The following is a 14,071-nucleotide window of genomic DNA, read 5'->3' on the forward strand; positions in this document are numbered from 1 at the left end:
GGCCCCGGTTTGGTTGTAGCCTCAGCCTCAAACATAGTACAGCGAGTAGATGTTTCTGACACCTTTGTTTCATTGTTTCTGTGAGGAGCGCAGCCTGATTTGCTCTGCCTGTCAGTCTGTATGTGTCTGTTGTCTTTTCACCCTCTATCTGGTGTCTGTCAGCTGTAGTGTTTCTTCCTTTAAACTTTTGCATCTTTTCTCCAACCACTGTCTCCGTCTTTGTCTTCCTGTTCTTACATAAAGAAGCTACAATATCAGAAAACTAGGCCGCCTTCAGCCCTCTCATCAGATCTAACTGATTTGCTTAATTGTCTAAAGAAAACCCACAAAGTTCTTGACTCTATCTCACCGTCTGTCTTTCAGCATGACAATCATGCTCGTTTTGGTGTTCGCCGACAGCGAGTTAAAACTATCGGACGCAGACTTCCAGACACACATAGCCCATGTGAAATCCATTTTGATGAGAGGGATGCAATAAAAACCAGATTTGTCAGCTGTGAACTACGTGAGAGATGCTGTCGATGTGTGAGCCTGAGCAAGATTGAAAGATTGGTCATCCATCTGCCTGAGAAAAACCGATGCAGGCAACCAAAGCCCATCGAGACGCTAGCAGTTCCATTTATTTCTGTTTTTTAAAATAAAAATCCTATTTTTTTTCTGTGCTCTCCATTTGTTGGTGTGTGAACTTGAATGTCACAAACCTGTTGCCATGGGGGAAAAAAATCACTTATAAAGGTAACAAGGGCACGCTAAACTGTGTGAACGAGAGTTTGTTTTCAAGAGCAGAATTTCCCATTACAGCAGTTCCAGCTGACCCTCTTAGCACAGTCTTGATGCTTAATAACACTCTTGTGTTCATGCTCCTTTTTTCCCCCACATGGGTTCCTCTTGATCGTTGCTCCTCTCAGCTCATTGTGATTGGTTCAGATTGTATTGGCTGATGGATAATGATTAGCAGAGCCCTCACTAACCAGCCTGTTAATTAGCCCAACTGTGTTTCCCATCGTCCTGCGTGGAGGACTGGCCCTGCTCTGTTTGTCCGCGTCTTCACTAGGCCTTTCTGTCTCGTCCCCCTCATTAGCAGGCTGGAGTGGCAGGACAATCAGGCAAAGCGCTGTTCCGAGCTTTGCATGCTTGTACACATGCACACACACACTGGCGCGGTCCCAGGAGTCCTTTTATGGCTGGTGATTGTCATTCGCAGCTGGCTGTGTGACCTTGACAGGGATAACAGAAGCATCACTGAGGGATGCTACTGGATACTCTTCCCCTCTCTCTCTCTTTCTCACACACACACACACACACACACACACACACACACACACACACACACACACACAGGAGTCAGAATACTCCCTCGTTCTCCCTTAAAAAGTACAAGGACATGCGTAGTGTGTGTGGAAGGCTTTTGCATGTTAATGACTCAGACTGATCATGTTTTCTTTAGACTAACTTTATATTAAATATGTGTTTTTCATGAAGATATCTTTGTACATTCAGTCGTGTCCTGTGCATAGCCTATGATTCAGTGTCCTGCAGAAGTTTAAATTATTTTCTGTTTGACTTTAACGAGTGTCTCACATCGATGGGGAGAATTTTTGGCCCACTCTTCTTTATAAAATTATCCATTTGAGGTTTGCTGGCATTTGTTTGTGCACAGCTCTGTGTTGGTCAAGTTACTTGAAAAAAGTAATCAGTAACTAATTACTGATTACTTCCCCAAAAAAGTAATCCCATTACTTTACTGATTACTTATTTTCAAAAGTAATTAATTACTTAGTTAGTTTTTAAAAACACGATTTACAACCTGAATAGGTGATAAAGTGATAGATCTTTCAGCCCAATTCTACTTTTTCTGCATAATCCATCATACAAAATGTAATCAAATGGAAAAGTATCTTTTTTTTAACTTTATCAGTTTTAATCTTTTAACTTTATGCATGAAGCAAAAATGTAATTATCTGCAACATTCTCTGACTGGAAGAAATTAGTTTAACATTTAAACCTATTTTCTGCACATTCCAGCTCATAAAATAAAATATTTTTGTGTTTACACTCAGTCTTTCAAATAGATGCAAGTAAAACACAGCAGAAAATAAATAAAGTCAAAGACTCAGCGGTCCTGTTGCTCTATTTTCACCTGTAAAGCAGGAGTGGGGCAGGCGGAGGTTTACCCTGGTGCAGGTGTGCCGCGGTCAGTGGAAGGATACGGCAGTTTCTCTGTGAGTTTCCCATTACGTCGTAGCTACTCGGTGCTTGTTGGAAGTTTAGGGGTTTTTTTGCTGTAAAAAGAAGTTTTCTTCCCACGCACAGCGGACACTAATGTTTTTGTCACTTTTTATGGAATCAAACTCAAAGTAAGGTCAGTACTTCCACGCTTTAAACGCTGCACGCTCATACTCTCTCCCGCACTCGATATGTGATCCATTGTTGATCTGCACACAGCTGTTGTCACGAACGTCGCACTCGCTTACGTCACTGTCATGAGACATTCTCGCAAAAAAATCACGGTTTTAGTAACGCAGTAACGCAGCGTTCCTACGGGAAAGTAACGGTGATCTAATTACTGTTTTTGCAATAGTAATCCCTTACTTTACTCGCTACTTGAAAAAAGTAATCGGATTACAGTAACGCGTTATGCCCATCTCTGACAGCTCTCTTAAGGTCCCACCACAGCATTTCAGTCAGACTGAGGTCTGGACCGTGGCAGGGCCAACGCAGCACCTTGATTTTTGCTGCTGTGCTTTCAATCATCGTCTTGTTGTACGACCCAGTTTCGGCCGAGCTTTAGCCTGACGTCTCACTCTAATCAGATGATGAACAAAGGAGTTCATAGTCAAATCCATGAGTGCAGCGTTCCCCTATGACTGCAAAACAAGCCCAAACCATCAGAATGTACTGGGCAGTCACAATGAGGTGTTTGTACTGACATGCTGTGTTTTTCTTACCAAGCAGGGTGCGGTGCATTATGGCCAGACATCTCCTTTTTTAACCAAAAAAAAACGTTGTTTCCAAAGTTTGCTCAAATGCAACTTTGCAAACTGTAGCTGTGCTGCAGTGTTCTTCTAGGAAACAAGAGGCTTTCTCCTGGTAAACAGCTTTTGAAACCAGCAACTCACTTTACTTTGGTCTTAACTCTACTCTCCTCCATAGCTGCTCGTCTCCTTACTGGTAGTGGGCGGCGTGTCTCTATTACCCCTGTCCTTGCTGATCTGCATTGGAACAATATAGCACCAAGCTACCTCATTGAGCTACTTAGATCATACACCCCTACTAGAGCATTAAGATCATCTTCCCGGTCACTCCTGGTACTGCTGAGATCTCGGCTGAAGACTAGAGGTGACCGCGCGTTTTCCTTGGCTGCACCCGATTTATGGAATAACCTCCCCATCGCTGTCCGCGAGTCTGATTCCATCCATTCCTTCAAATCGCAGTTAAAAACCCACTTATTTAGCCTCGCCTTTTCTACCAGTTAACGCTTGCTTGATAGTTAGCTTAACGCTTATTCTTATCTTCATTTTACATTTTTTTTTGACTGTTTTATCCTCTACACTTAGCCTTCTTTTATGCTTTTATATGCAATTCTTTTGCCTTCGTGTGTTTTAATGCCATTCAAGCTGCTAGCACATTTTGGTACCTTGCCATAGCCCTCATCCTTCCCTGTTACTTCATCTTACCCTCTTGCATGTTAAGCACTTTGGTACACCACTGGTTTTTAAATGTGCTGTATAGATAAAGTTTGTTGTTGTTGTTGTTGTTCAGCTTTTTTTCTAGTCGTGTTCTGTAGTAAAGATTGACATCTAACATGCTGATCCAGGCTTATAATTTATTATGTTATTTTTTATTTGCAGTTTATCTGAGCGTTGGGGACTTTGGGGTAAATTTGTCACAGCATCCACTCCTGGGTAGATTGTGGCATTATGTTAACGCACAGTTGAATGCTCCAGAGCTGCAAACTTTCCAAAGTTCTGTTTTTACAGAGGTGCTCACACCTGCTCATGATTCATTAATAAAGTGCATTTGATTAGCAGCAGCTTACTGCTACGTATAATTCCCACGGAAGCAGTAAGGCTGTACTCGGTATTTCAACTCCTGTTTCACATCACTAATCACAGGTATACAGCTACACACACCTATACAAGGTTTTATTCCTCGTCCACCCGACATTTTGCATACGCTGGTTTTAACACACCAAAACCAATCATAAACTTACACACTCTGCTGTTGGTCTTATTGTTTTGCTGCTCATTTTTTCAACAAGCTGCTGTTTGGTGTTGCAGAGCAGCAGCACACCTCTTGTCATCTTCCTGCAGTATCACAAGCCCAGCAGTCTTTCATGTATGCTTGGGTGGTAATGAGATCTGATAGAAAGAGGTGAGATTCTCCCATCAGTCCTCCCACACACACACACACACACACACACACACACACACACACACACACACACACACACACACACACACAGGGAGACAGACTCAGTGGAGACAAAGCCACTGGGAGCACATTTCTTCGCCAGCATGCGTGTACATCACAGAGAGTATGTGTCGTGTGCACAGTAAATTATCACGCTGGGGCCCCACAGAGACATCGTCTAATCAGCCTAAACTTCTCCTGACACTTCAGCTACTCTCCAGCTGAAGTTATTGTGCCTTTATCAGTGATCTCTCCCTCTCCCACAGTCCCTACATCCGCCTCTCTCACTTACTCTCTCCTCATCCTGCCTCCCTCTACAACTGTTCTTGTTTTTCCCTCCACTCCCCCCCACGCCTATCAAAGTTTGATGCCAAGCCATCTGTGAATCCAACTAATGTTGCACCTCATTCTTTTTCACTTCTCTTCATCTGACCCAGTTTGTCACTCTCTGCAGGTGCTGGCTGTCACTGTGATTACAGACCAGAAATATCTCTGTCTTTAATGACAGCAGTGCCACCTGTTTGAGTGTGTGCAGCGCTGGGTTTTGTTTTCGCGTTCTGTCCTACGAAGACGACGTTTTACGCCGTTCTAATTTTTAATATTGACATTTTTTTAAAGAAAAAAAAAGCAAAACAAAAGCCAAGAGGAGATATTCTCAGCATGCGACGCTTATTCATAAAAAGCTGCCTACTGCTAAGCTTTTTTAAAAATGTGGATGTTTCTTTATGTTTTAAAAAGAAGAAGCACAAGAGGAAATGGAAAAGGATGACTATATAAAGAAATATTGATGCTTAACAGAAGAGCTAGGATGGACATATTAGAGAGAGTAAGAACCGGGGGACCAAGGAGCCTTAGAGCGAGAGGGAGCAGAGGGAAAAGATGAAGCAGGACATAGAGATAAATGGCAGAGAGCTCTGGAGAGGCTATAAGCATTTCAGCTTCATCTGGTGCAGGCTTGTAACGCTGTAGTCTCATGTCCCATGCTCTTTCAAGTGGGAGTAGAAAGGCCTTCATTTTAGCTGCTGTCCCATTGAAGTGTATTCTCATTAAAGGCAGCCTCGTGGCATTTCTCTTATCACAGGCACCATACAGGGTGACCATTTAGGTCCTTGACACAGCGACAGTGTTGAGGCCCAGAGTGCTGACACTGGTGATGACCCTCGGCGTGCTTCTGTGGCATTTAGAAAGAACAAATTTATAGAAGTGATGGATTTCAAGATGTTTTGGTTTCCGTTGTTTTCTGAACATTTTTGTGTGATTTACTTTATTTATTTTTGATAAGTTTAAAAAAAATACACAACGTGAGGTGTGAGCTACACTGATCCATAAGACGAGACAGGAAATGAATCGTTCAAATGAAATCACACAGACACACACACACCTTATCTTTACTGTTTTCTAGTCGCTGTATACAAACTTGCCAAATATTCTCAATTCCTACAAATCTCTAATCACTCATTAATTTGGCCAATGAGGTCAGAAGTATCTAATTCTATATCCTTACCTTTTGGGGGTAATGATTTCTAGAGCTTTTAAAGTTGTCATGGTTTTGACAGCCTGGTTCTTCGGGTCACAATGTTTTGAACAGAACATTTGTGAATATGCAGTGTAACCCCATAATTCATAAGAAATATGAAGATGTAACATACCGTATTTTCCACACTATAAGGTGCACTTAAAATCCTTTAACCTTCTCAAAAATCGACAGTGGGCCTTACATATGAATTCTGGTTGTGCTTACTGACCCCGAACCAATATTATGTGCTACACGGCGCTCAAAAATCTGTCAAAAATGTTTTAGTACAACTTTAGTAAGCTATGAAGCCGCACCGCTTGATGGATTGTTGGAGCATTGCGGCTGTCGTACTCAGGAGCTTCGTGGAGTAATCTATTCAATTCAATTTTATTTATACAGCGCCAAATCACAACAACAGTCGCCTCAAGGCGCCTTATATTGTACAGTAGATTGTACAATAATAGATACAGAGAAAACCCAACAATCATATGACCCACTATGAGCAAGCACTTTGGCGACAGTGGGAAGGAAAAACTTCATTTTAACAGGAAGAAACCTCCGACACAACCAGGCTCAGGGAGGGGCGGGGCCATCTGCTGTGATTGGTTGGGGTGAGAGAAGGAAGACAGGATAAAGACATGCTGTGGAAGAGAGACAGAGGTTAATAACAGATATGATTCAATGCAGCAGCCTACGTCTATTGCAGCATAACTAAGGGAGGATTCAGGGGGAAAGTTTGAATCCTAATCTTAAAAGTAGAGATAGTGTCTGTCTCCTGAATCCAAACTGGAAGCTGGTTCCACAGAAGAGGGGCATGAAAACTGAAGGCTCTGCCTCCCATTCTACTTTTAAATACTCTAGGAACAACAAGTAGGCCTGCAGAGCGAGAGCAAAGTGCTCTAACAGGGTGATATGGTACTACAAGGTCATTAAGATAAGATGGGGCCTGATTATTTAAGACCTTGTATGTGAGGAGCAGGATTTTGAATTCTGGATTTAACAGGAAGCCAAAACAGGAGAAATCTGCTCTCTCTTTCTAGTCCCTGTCAGGACTCTTGCTGCAGCATTTTGGATTAGCTGAAGGCTTTTCAGGGAGTTTTTTGGGCATCCTGATAATAATGAATTACAGTCGTCCAGCCTGGAAGTAATAAATGCATGAACTAGTTTTTCAGCGTCACTCTGAGACAGGATATTTCCAACTTTAGAGATGTTGCACAAATGGAAGAAAGCAATCCTACATATTTGTTTAATACTGTATGTGCGTTGAAGGACATGTCCTGGTCAAAATGACTCCAAGGTTCCTCACGGCATTACTGGAGGCCAAGGTAATGCCACCCAGAGTAAGAACGTGGTTAGAGACCATATTTCTAAGATTTTCAGGGCCGAGTACAGTAACCTCAGTTTGATCTGAATTAAGAAGCAGAAAGTTAGCGGCCATCCAGGTCTTTATGTCTTTAAGACATTCCTGCAGTTTAACTCATTGGTGTGTGTTATCTGGCTTCATGGACAGATAGAGCTGGGTGTCATCTGCATAGCAGTGAAAATGTATGCTATGTCTTCTAATGATGCTGCCTAAGGGAAGCATGTATAATGTAAACAGAATTGGTCCTAGCACTGAACCCTGTGGAACTCCATAATTAACCTCAGTGTGTGAAGAGGACTCTCCATTTACATGAACAAACTGGAGTCTATTAGATAGATATGATACAAACCACTGCAGTGCAGTACCTGTAATACCTACAGCATGTTCTAATCGCTCTAATAGGATGAAACTCTTCAAGTAAACCATTCCTCTGCCGATGATCTGTTAGCTGTTTGACAACTACTCTTTCAAGGATTTTTGATATGAAAGGAAGGTTGGAGATTGGCCTATAATTAGCTAAGACTGCTGCATCTAGAGATGCTTTTTAAGTAAAGGTTTAACTACAGCCAGCTTGAAGGCCTGTGGTACATAGCCGATTATTAGAGATAGTTTGATCATATTTAAGATCGAAGCATTAATTAATGGCAGGACTTCTTTGAGCAGTTTTGTAGGAATGGGGTCTAAAAGACACGTTGATGGTTTGGAGGAAGTAATTATTGAAGTTAACTCAGAAAGATCAATTGGAGAAAAAGAGTCTAACTTAACATCAATGGTACTAAGAGTAGCTGTAGATAATATTACATCTGTGGGATGATTATTGGTAATTTATTCTCTAATGATTAAAATTTTATTTGTGAAGAAGTTCATGAAGTCATTACTAGTTAACGTTAAAGGGATGGTTGGCTCAATAGAGCTCTGACTGTTTGTCAGCCTGGCTACAGTGCTGAAGAGAAACCTGGGGTTGTTCTTATTTTCTTCAATCAGTGACGAATAGTAAGATGTTCTGGGTCCAAAACTCCCAAAGTCAAACGAACACTGCAGCATCACTGAGAGTTACAAACTGTCTAAATTCTTTCATCTTTAATAAAATGATCAGTGTGGCTGCTCTACCAGTTGTAACATCCAGGCATCCAGCAAAACAGAATTTATGAAGTTTAATAGAGTTAGCAGGAAGTTAGCTCGCTAGCTTCCACCTAAACATGATATAGCATGTTCTGACTGAGAGATTTCTGAAAAATTCAAACGTACAGCTCTGCTGTCACTTCCAACATAAATGAAGACAGGAAACTAAACAGCAGTGACGTTTGTAGGGTTACTGAAGTTTGGCTAGCTGGTATATAATGATGTGCTACGTGATCGCTAGTTACACAGCTATGTTAGCATAAACACAGTGAAGCTGGAGGATGAACGCAAACTTTTTTCCACTCGATAAAAGCCTTATGGTCCGAAAAATATGCTAATTTATTCCTTTTTATTATATTTTTTTAATATATTATATTTTATTGTATTTATTCCTCATTTGATATATTGACGATGAAGGTGGTGTTTAGTTATAATAGTGTGTAATCCAGATAATCTCTCACTTTTTGCCCTTTCAGGAGCTTTAGTAACTGTTGCTAAATTTGTTACTAAAATGCTTTGTTCTGTCTGTTTTTCTTTTTCTGCACCGGCCTGTTCCTGTTCCTGGGGTACCCGCTCATGCTGCTGGCTATGACAGACTCATGTGAGTGCCTCTATCCAAAAAGCACCGGGGTCAGATCATTCCCGCCTCAGAAAAAAGAACCGTGAGCCAACTAGATTGGCAGAATTCCTGAAAAGCATCACTGCTTTGTTCACAGTGTTTAATTTAGCGTTTAGTTCAAAACCTTTTTCCTGTGACCTAAATTACAACAATGATAAAAGCAACAAAACAATAACATTTTCACTTAATTATTAAGAAAAACTGTTCTTTATATGAATTATTGAACTGTTCCACTTATATCACTGGAATCTGATGATGCATGTGCAAGCAGTCCCAGCAGGCCTCCAGTGCTCAGGGAAATGATGTGAAATTTCTTGTTTCAGATGAGATGAATTTACCAACTGATGAAATTAAATCAAAGTCTGTTATAAAATTTTAATTGGTAGTTATCAGGGATTTGCATCACCATTGAAGCCTCTGTAAGCTTCTTTTACTAGAATGAATATGTGTGTGTGTCCATATGTCTGCAGCTGATTTCAACGGGGGAGCCAAGGGAACAAATATTCCGAATGACAGGCCCCGGTGCTGACCAGGATCCCAAAGGTCTCTTCACCATTGACATGAATTCAGGAGCCGTGTCAGTCAGCCGCTCAGTGGACCGTGAGGCCACAGACTCCTACCAGGTCAGCATGTGTTTGAGCCGTGTTCAGATCTGGTGGTTATCACTTTTTCATTGTTTCACTGATTCACAGACTCCTCCACACATTAACTGTCACTTTCCATATTTCTCTTTTGTTCTCAAGTTATTAATACGTTTCAATAGTTCAAATAAAGGTTTCTTTAGTGTCACACTGACACCTGGAAACATACAAAAATAAAAAAATATCAGAATAATTATTATTGGTGTTGGTGGTATTTGGATGGTCTTTGTATTCAGGCAGTTCGTGCCATCAGTCAGAAGTTTGAGGTTTCTTTTATGTTAAAAGAACGTTAGAGTCTGTTTGAGGTGTCCACTAGTGTTTCTGCCCTGGGGGGTTTCAGCCTAACGAAAGCCATCTCCCTTAGAAAGGAAAAGAAGACACTGGCAGAGAAGCTCTGCGTTTTAAGTCAATTGATCTTATCCTGTTTTCTGAAATCAGGCATAAGTGAGGGTGTTCAACTGGGTGTCTTTCAGATGTTCTTGAGTGTAACCAGTGGTTTGTGCCTGCATGCATCTGTTATTGACAGTCATGCTGATGCCTTGTTGTTGTAGACTGTGACGATGACGCAGCTTCCTCCTTGGGAATGTTTGAGACTCGATGTTATGAAGTTGTTTTCAGGGAAATCGTTCGGCCATCAAGCCTTTCAGGTGTTCTGGTGTTGCTGAGGTATCTGCTCTATTTATGCATTTAGGAACATACCAGATTGTTAGCTTTACCACTCCACATGGTTTCCACTGTAATTGAGCGCTGTGAATAAATATGTGTCGGTGAATGCAATACTTTTTTTTTAAATAGTAGTGGTGGTGTACAGAGGCAAAATGACCAAATATGTGTTACTGTACAAAAACCCACAAAGCAGCAGCTTTAAAACAACCTCTCTTAACTTACAGTTTTTGATTTAATAGCTCAGTGAAATAAAGTTTTTGGGTCCAACAAAAGTTTGTACGTTAAACTCTGTGGAAGACGACAGAAACTGTGTTGAAAAGAAGAAGCAGAGCAGCGAATAAATATCCAGGGACATTTTCCATTAAAAGAAAATGGTATTGTATTCAGGATGGAGACGCTCAGCAGAGACACGTGATGGCACGGTGACTAATGTGAAGGACTCAGATGAGACGGTAACAGAAAGTATGGAAAATGGGAAGGCCTTACATTTTCATGAATAATAATGATGTATTTTTTTAAAGTATGAAGATGTGGAGTCAGCACCACATTCAAACACTGTTTAATAATTAGTGTCGCTTTTTAATAGAGGAGCTGAAGTTAACTGTGGACAGTATTCACACGCTATTAGAAAATCTGATTTATTAAGCAGGAAACTGTGATCTTAGTGTTATTAAGAAAGTGTTTTTCCAAAAGCAGCTGACTGATCCTTGAGTGATTTTCTTGCCTCACGTAGATGCTGCTTCTTCATGACTTTATAAAGCAGCTTTAAAGGTAAATCTTTGAGGTTATTTAATAGAAAAAATGATGCTGTACGTATTATTGATTAGTGTGTGATGGTTTCTTCTAGAAAATTGATTCATTCTTCTAAACGTAAAATTAAAAATACACTGGTTGTTGTTACCCTGCCATCTTGAAACCAGTGGCTGAGATGGACATCGTTGCTCTGCATATCTGTGTTTATGTATTTGGCTATAGTAACACTTACAAGTTACTTTTAATTTAAAGATCACTAATAGCTCTTTCAAATGACATACGTGATTTGCCCACGCAAATTTTCCTCATCATCTTTCTCATCGTGTCCTCATCCTCTGCACTGCTCTCTAAGCTAACATTACACCAGTTAATGATTAAACGTCTTAAAAATCAAACTTTCCCTCTGACGAGCAGTTTGATTACATTCTCACATCGTATAAGTTTCATTGCAAAGTGTCCAAGTCCGACAAAGTTAGATCTGCTTCAAAGAAAGTTTCACCGACGCCAGCGAACAACAGCGCTCACAGATGGAAAGGAGCAGGATTCCCTCAGCTCACCTCATTATCACTCCACCGACTCCATCGACTCCATCAAGCTCCTTGCACAAAGCTGAGGTAAACGGCAGCCTGCAGGCGCTACAGGTGACAGAGTTGAGTGTCTTGTTTAGTTGTTTATGCAATTGAATTGGGAGGTGCAAGAAAACAGAGATCATGTGACTGTAATCTATAATCTACAGACATGTAGGGCTGAGACTTAACGTGCTGTACCATCATCAAGTCATGGCTTTGGTTTATAGACCTCTGTAGTCACCGCTGGTTTCAGGCGTCCACACCTAGAAGAAGTCCCAACAGTAGTACTTTGTTGTGTTGTGTTATTTTTTATTTTGTTTCGGTCAGAAATTGTTACATTTGGGAACGAAGTTGAAGTGCTGGAGTGTGCACACCTATCTTTAGTTATCGGCAAAGCAAAATAAAACAAAATGATAAAAAGCAGATATTCAAAAATCCCATTCCTGTGCAGCTCATTAAAAGGAGGAAACTTTGTTTTTGTTTGTTTTAAATACTTTTACAGATAGTTTTAAGTTTTCTTTCTAGAACTGCAGTTCTTGGCGCTTCATTCGGTTCAGAGGTTTCTGCTTGGTTAATTTGCAGACCCTTAGAGTCAGAGAGCTCTTACCCACAGAGCAGATTAAGGACGGCTTTAACCACTCCAACTACATTAGGTGTGGTTAAAGCCATCCTAACAGTATGTACCTGACTGCTGACCCAAAATGAATATTTTCCAACCTACCAAACGCTACCTTTGCATTCACAGTGTCATAATATGGTCAAACATCTAATTGGAAACGTCCGTCAATGGTTTAATATCTTAGTGATAATAAAAACCTGATCCAGTCTAATATGTCATTATTTCAAATTCTAGAAGTGAAAAAGCCTCTAATATAAATTCTGCCTTTCATTGCATCTGGGTCATCACTAATGATTGTTATTTCCAGCTTGATAATTGTTATAGCTGAAGCCAAGACTGAGTCAGGCTGGGCATCAGCACACGCGCCTGAGCACACACGTTTCCTCTTCCTGTTGTTTTTCCAGCCAAGCCTACATCATAACTTGCTTTCATTTATTTTGTTGTAATGAGGAGATTTTAAAACAAGTACATTTGTACAGTACAAGAGTCTGCTATTAAATTCAGTCTGGTTTTATTATCACTTGTCCAGTGCTGAAGACTTTTGTAGTCCCCGCTGGCTGTCACAGTCTCTCCTAGTCACATTCATTAAGGGTGTCGCCTTTCCCATTGTAGCTAATGGCTTCATGGGAATGAAACATGAAATATTCAGCGGTAGATTAAAATCACGATTTCTCCAAATACATTTTATAGGCAAAGTAAAGCGAACAAATGGAAGCCATTTCATATGTAAAATGAATCTATATATTATATCTGCTGTTTTTAATATGTTGGAATTAATGTGGCTTCACATGATTCACGTGATTAATTTTATTTGAAAGGGGTTGCTAGCCTGGAGTTACAACTACAGGACTAACACTTTACCTTTCAGTGCTTTGGATTAGTATACAAGCATATTTCTTATTATGTGTACCCAAACAGAACGACGGGGAGTAATATGATGGCCATATTAAACACCTGAACTAGATCTGAACTGAAAGTGTCAAATATAAGTTACTTTTAATTTAGAAATCCCAAATAACCTTTGCACAGGGCTATATATGTGTATAGTTTGCAAAGGTTTAGGCAGGTGAGGGGAAAATGCTGTAAACACAGAAAGCTTTCATGAATGGAAGTGTTAATCGTTTATTATCATCAATCAACAATGCAGAGGAGGAGCAAAGGAGAATCTAAATCACATCAATGTTTGGTGCGACCACTCTTTGCCTTCTTCTAGACAGTTTTTGAAGGAGCTCGGCTGGTAGGTCGTTCCAAACATCTTGGAGAACTAAGCACAGATCTTCTGTGGATGTCGGCTTGCTCACATCCTTCTGTCTCTGATCCCAGACACACGATGATGTTGAGATCAGGGCTCTGTGGGGGTCGTACCATCACTTCCAGGACTTCTTGTTCTTCTTCATGCTGAGGATAGCACTTAATGACGTTGGCTGTATGTTTGGGTCGTTGTCCTGCTGCAGAATACATTTGGGGCCAATAACCAATCGTTTATATTTCTGAAAGCACTCTTTGTTTACAGCATTTTTTCCACACCTACCTAAAACTTTTGCACAGTACTGTATATGTTCTGCTTCCACCAAGTGGCAAAAAAAATCTATAATTTCAAAGGTAAATCAGCCGTTTTGATTGTTTGTTTGTTAGTTTTTGAAGTGATATTTAGGCTAAAGCTGTTCTCCATCAATAGACATGATGAAGCTCCATTCAGCTACGTCTGGAAAGTGGTTGATTTTCTCTCCTCAGAGTAAATCTCCTCATATACATGACTTTTTATCTCAATCTCATGTCTCTGCAGCTTA

General features: G+C 40.6%; 1 protein-coding gene across 2 annotated transcripts in view; it reads left to right on the forward strand.

Moving 5' to 3' along the window:
* Nucleotides 1-9,506: 9,506 nt before the first annotated feature.
* Nucleotides 9,507-14,071, forward strand: part of LOC101486372 (cadherin 13, H-cadherin (heart)) — a 212,847-nt gene continuing 208,282 nt past the window's right edge. For both annotated transcript variants that reach the window (XM_014410718.3, XM_012923828.5), the window contains exon 1: nt 9,507-9,656. In XM_014410718.3, the coding sequence (XP_014266204.2) occupies nt 9,543-9,656 (114 nt within the window). In that variant the 5' untranslated portion in view covers nt 9,507-9,542. The remainder of the gene's footprint in view (nt 9,657-14,071) is intronic.

This window comes from Maylandia zebra, linkage group LG7 (assembly GCF_041146795.1).
Source record: "Maylandia zebra isolate NMK-2024a linkage group LG7, Mzebra_GT3a, whole genome shotgun sequence".
Classification (NCBI taxonomy): domain Eukaryota; kingdom Metazoa; phylum Chordata; class Actinopteri; order Cichliformes; family Cichlidae; genus Maylandia; species Maylandia zebra.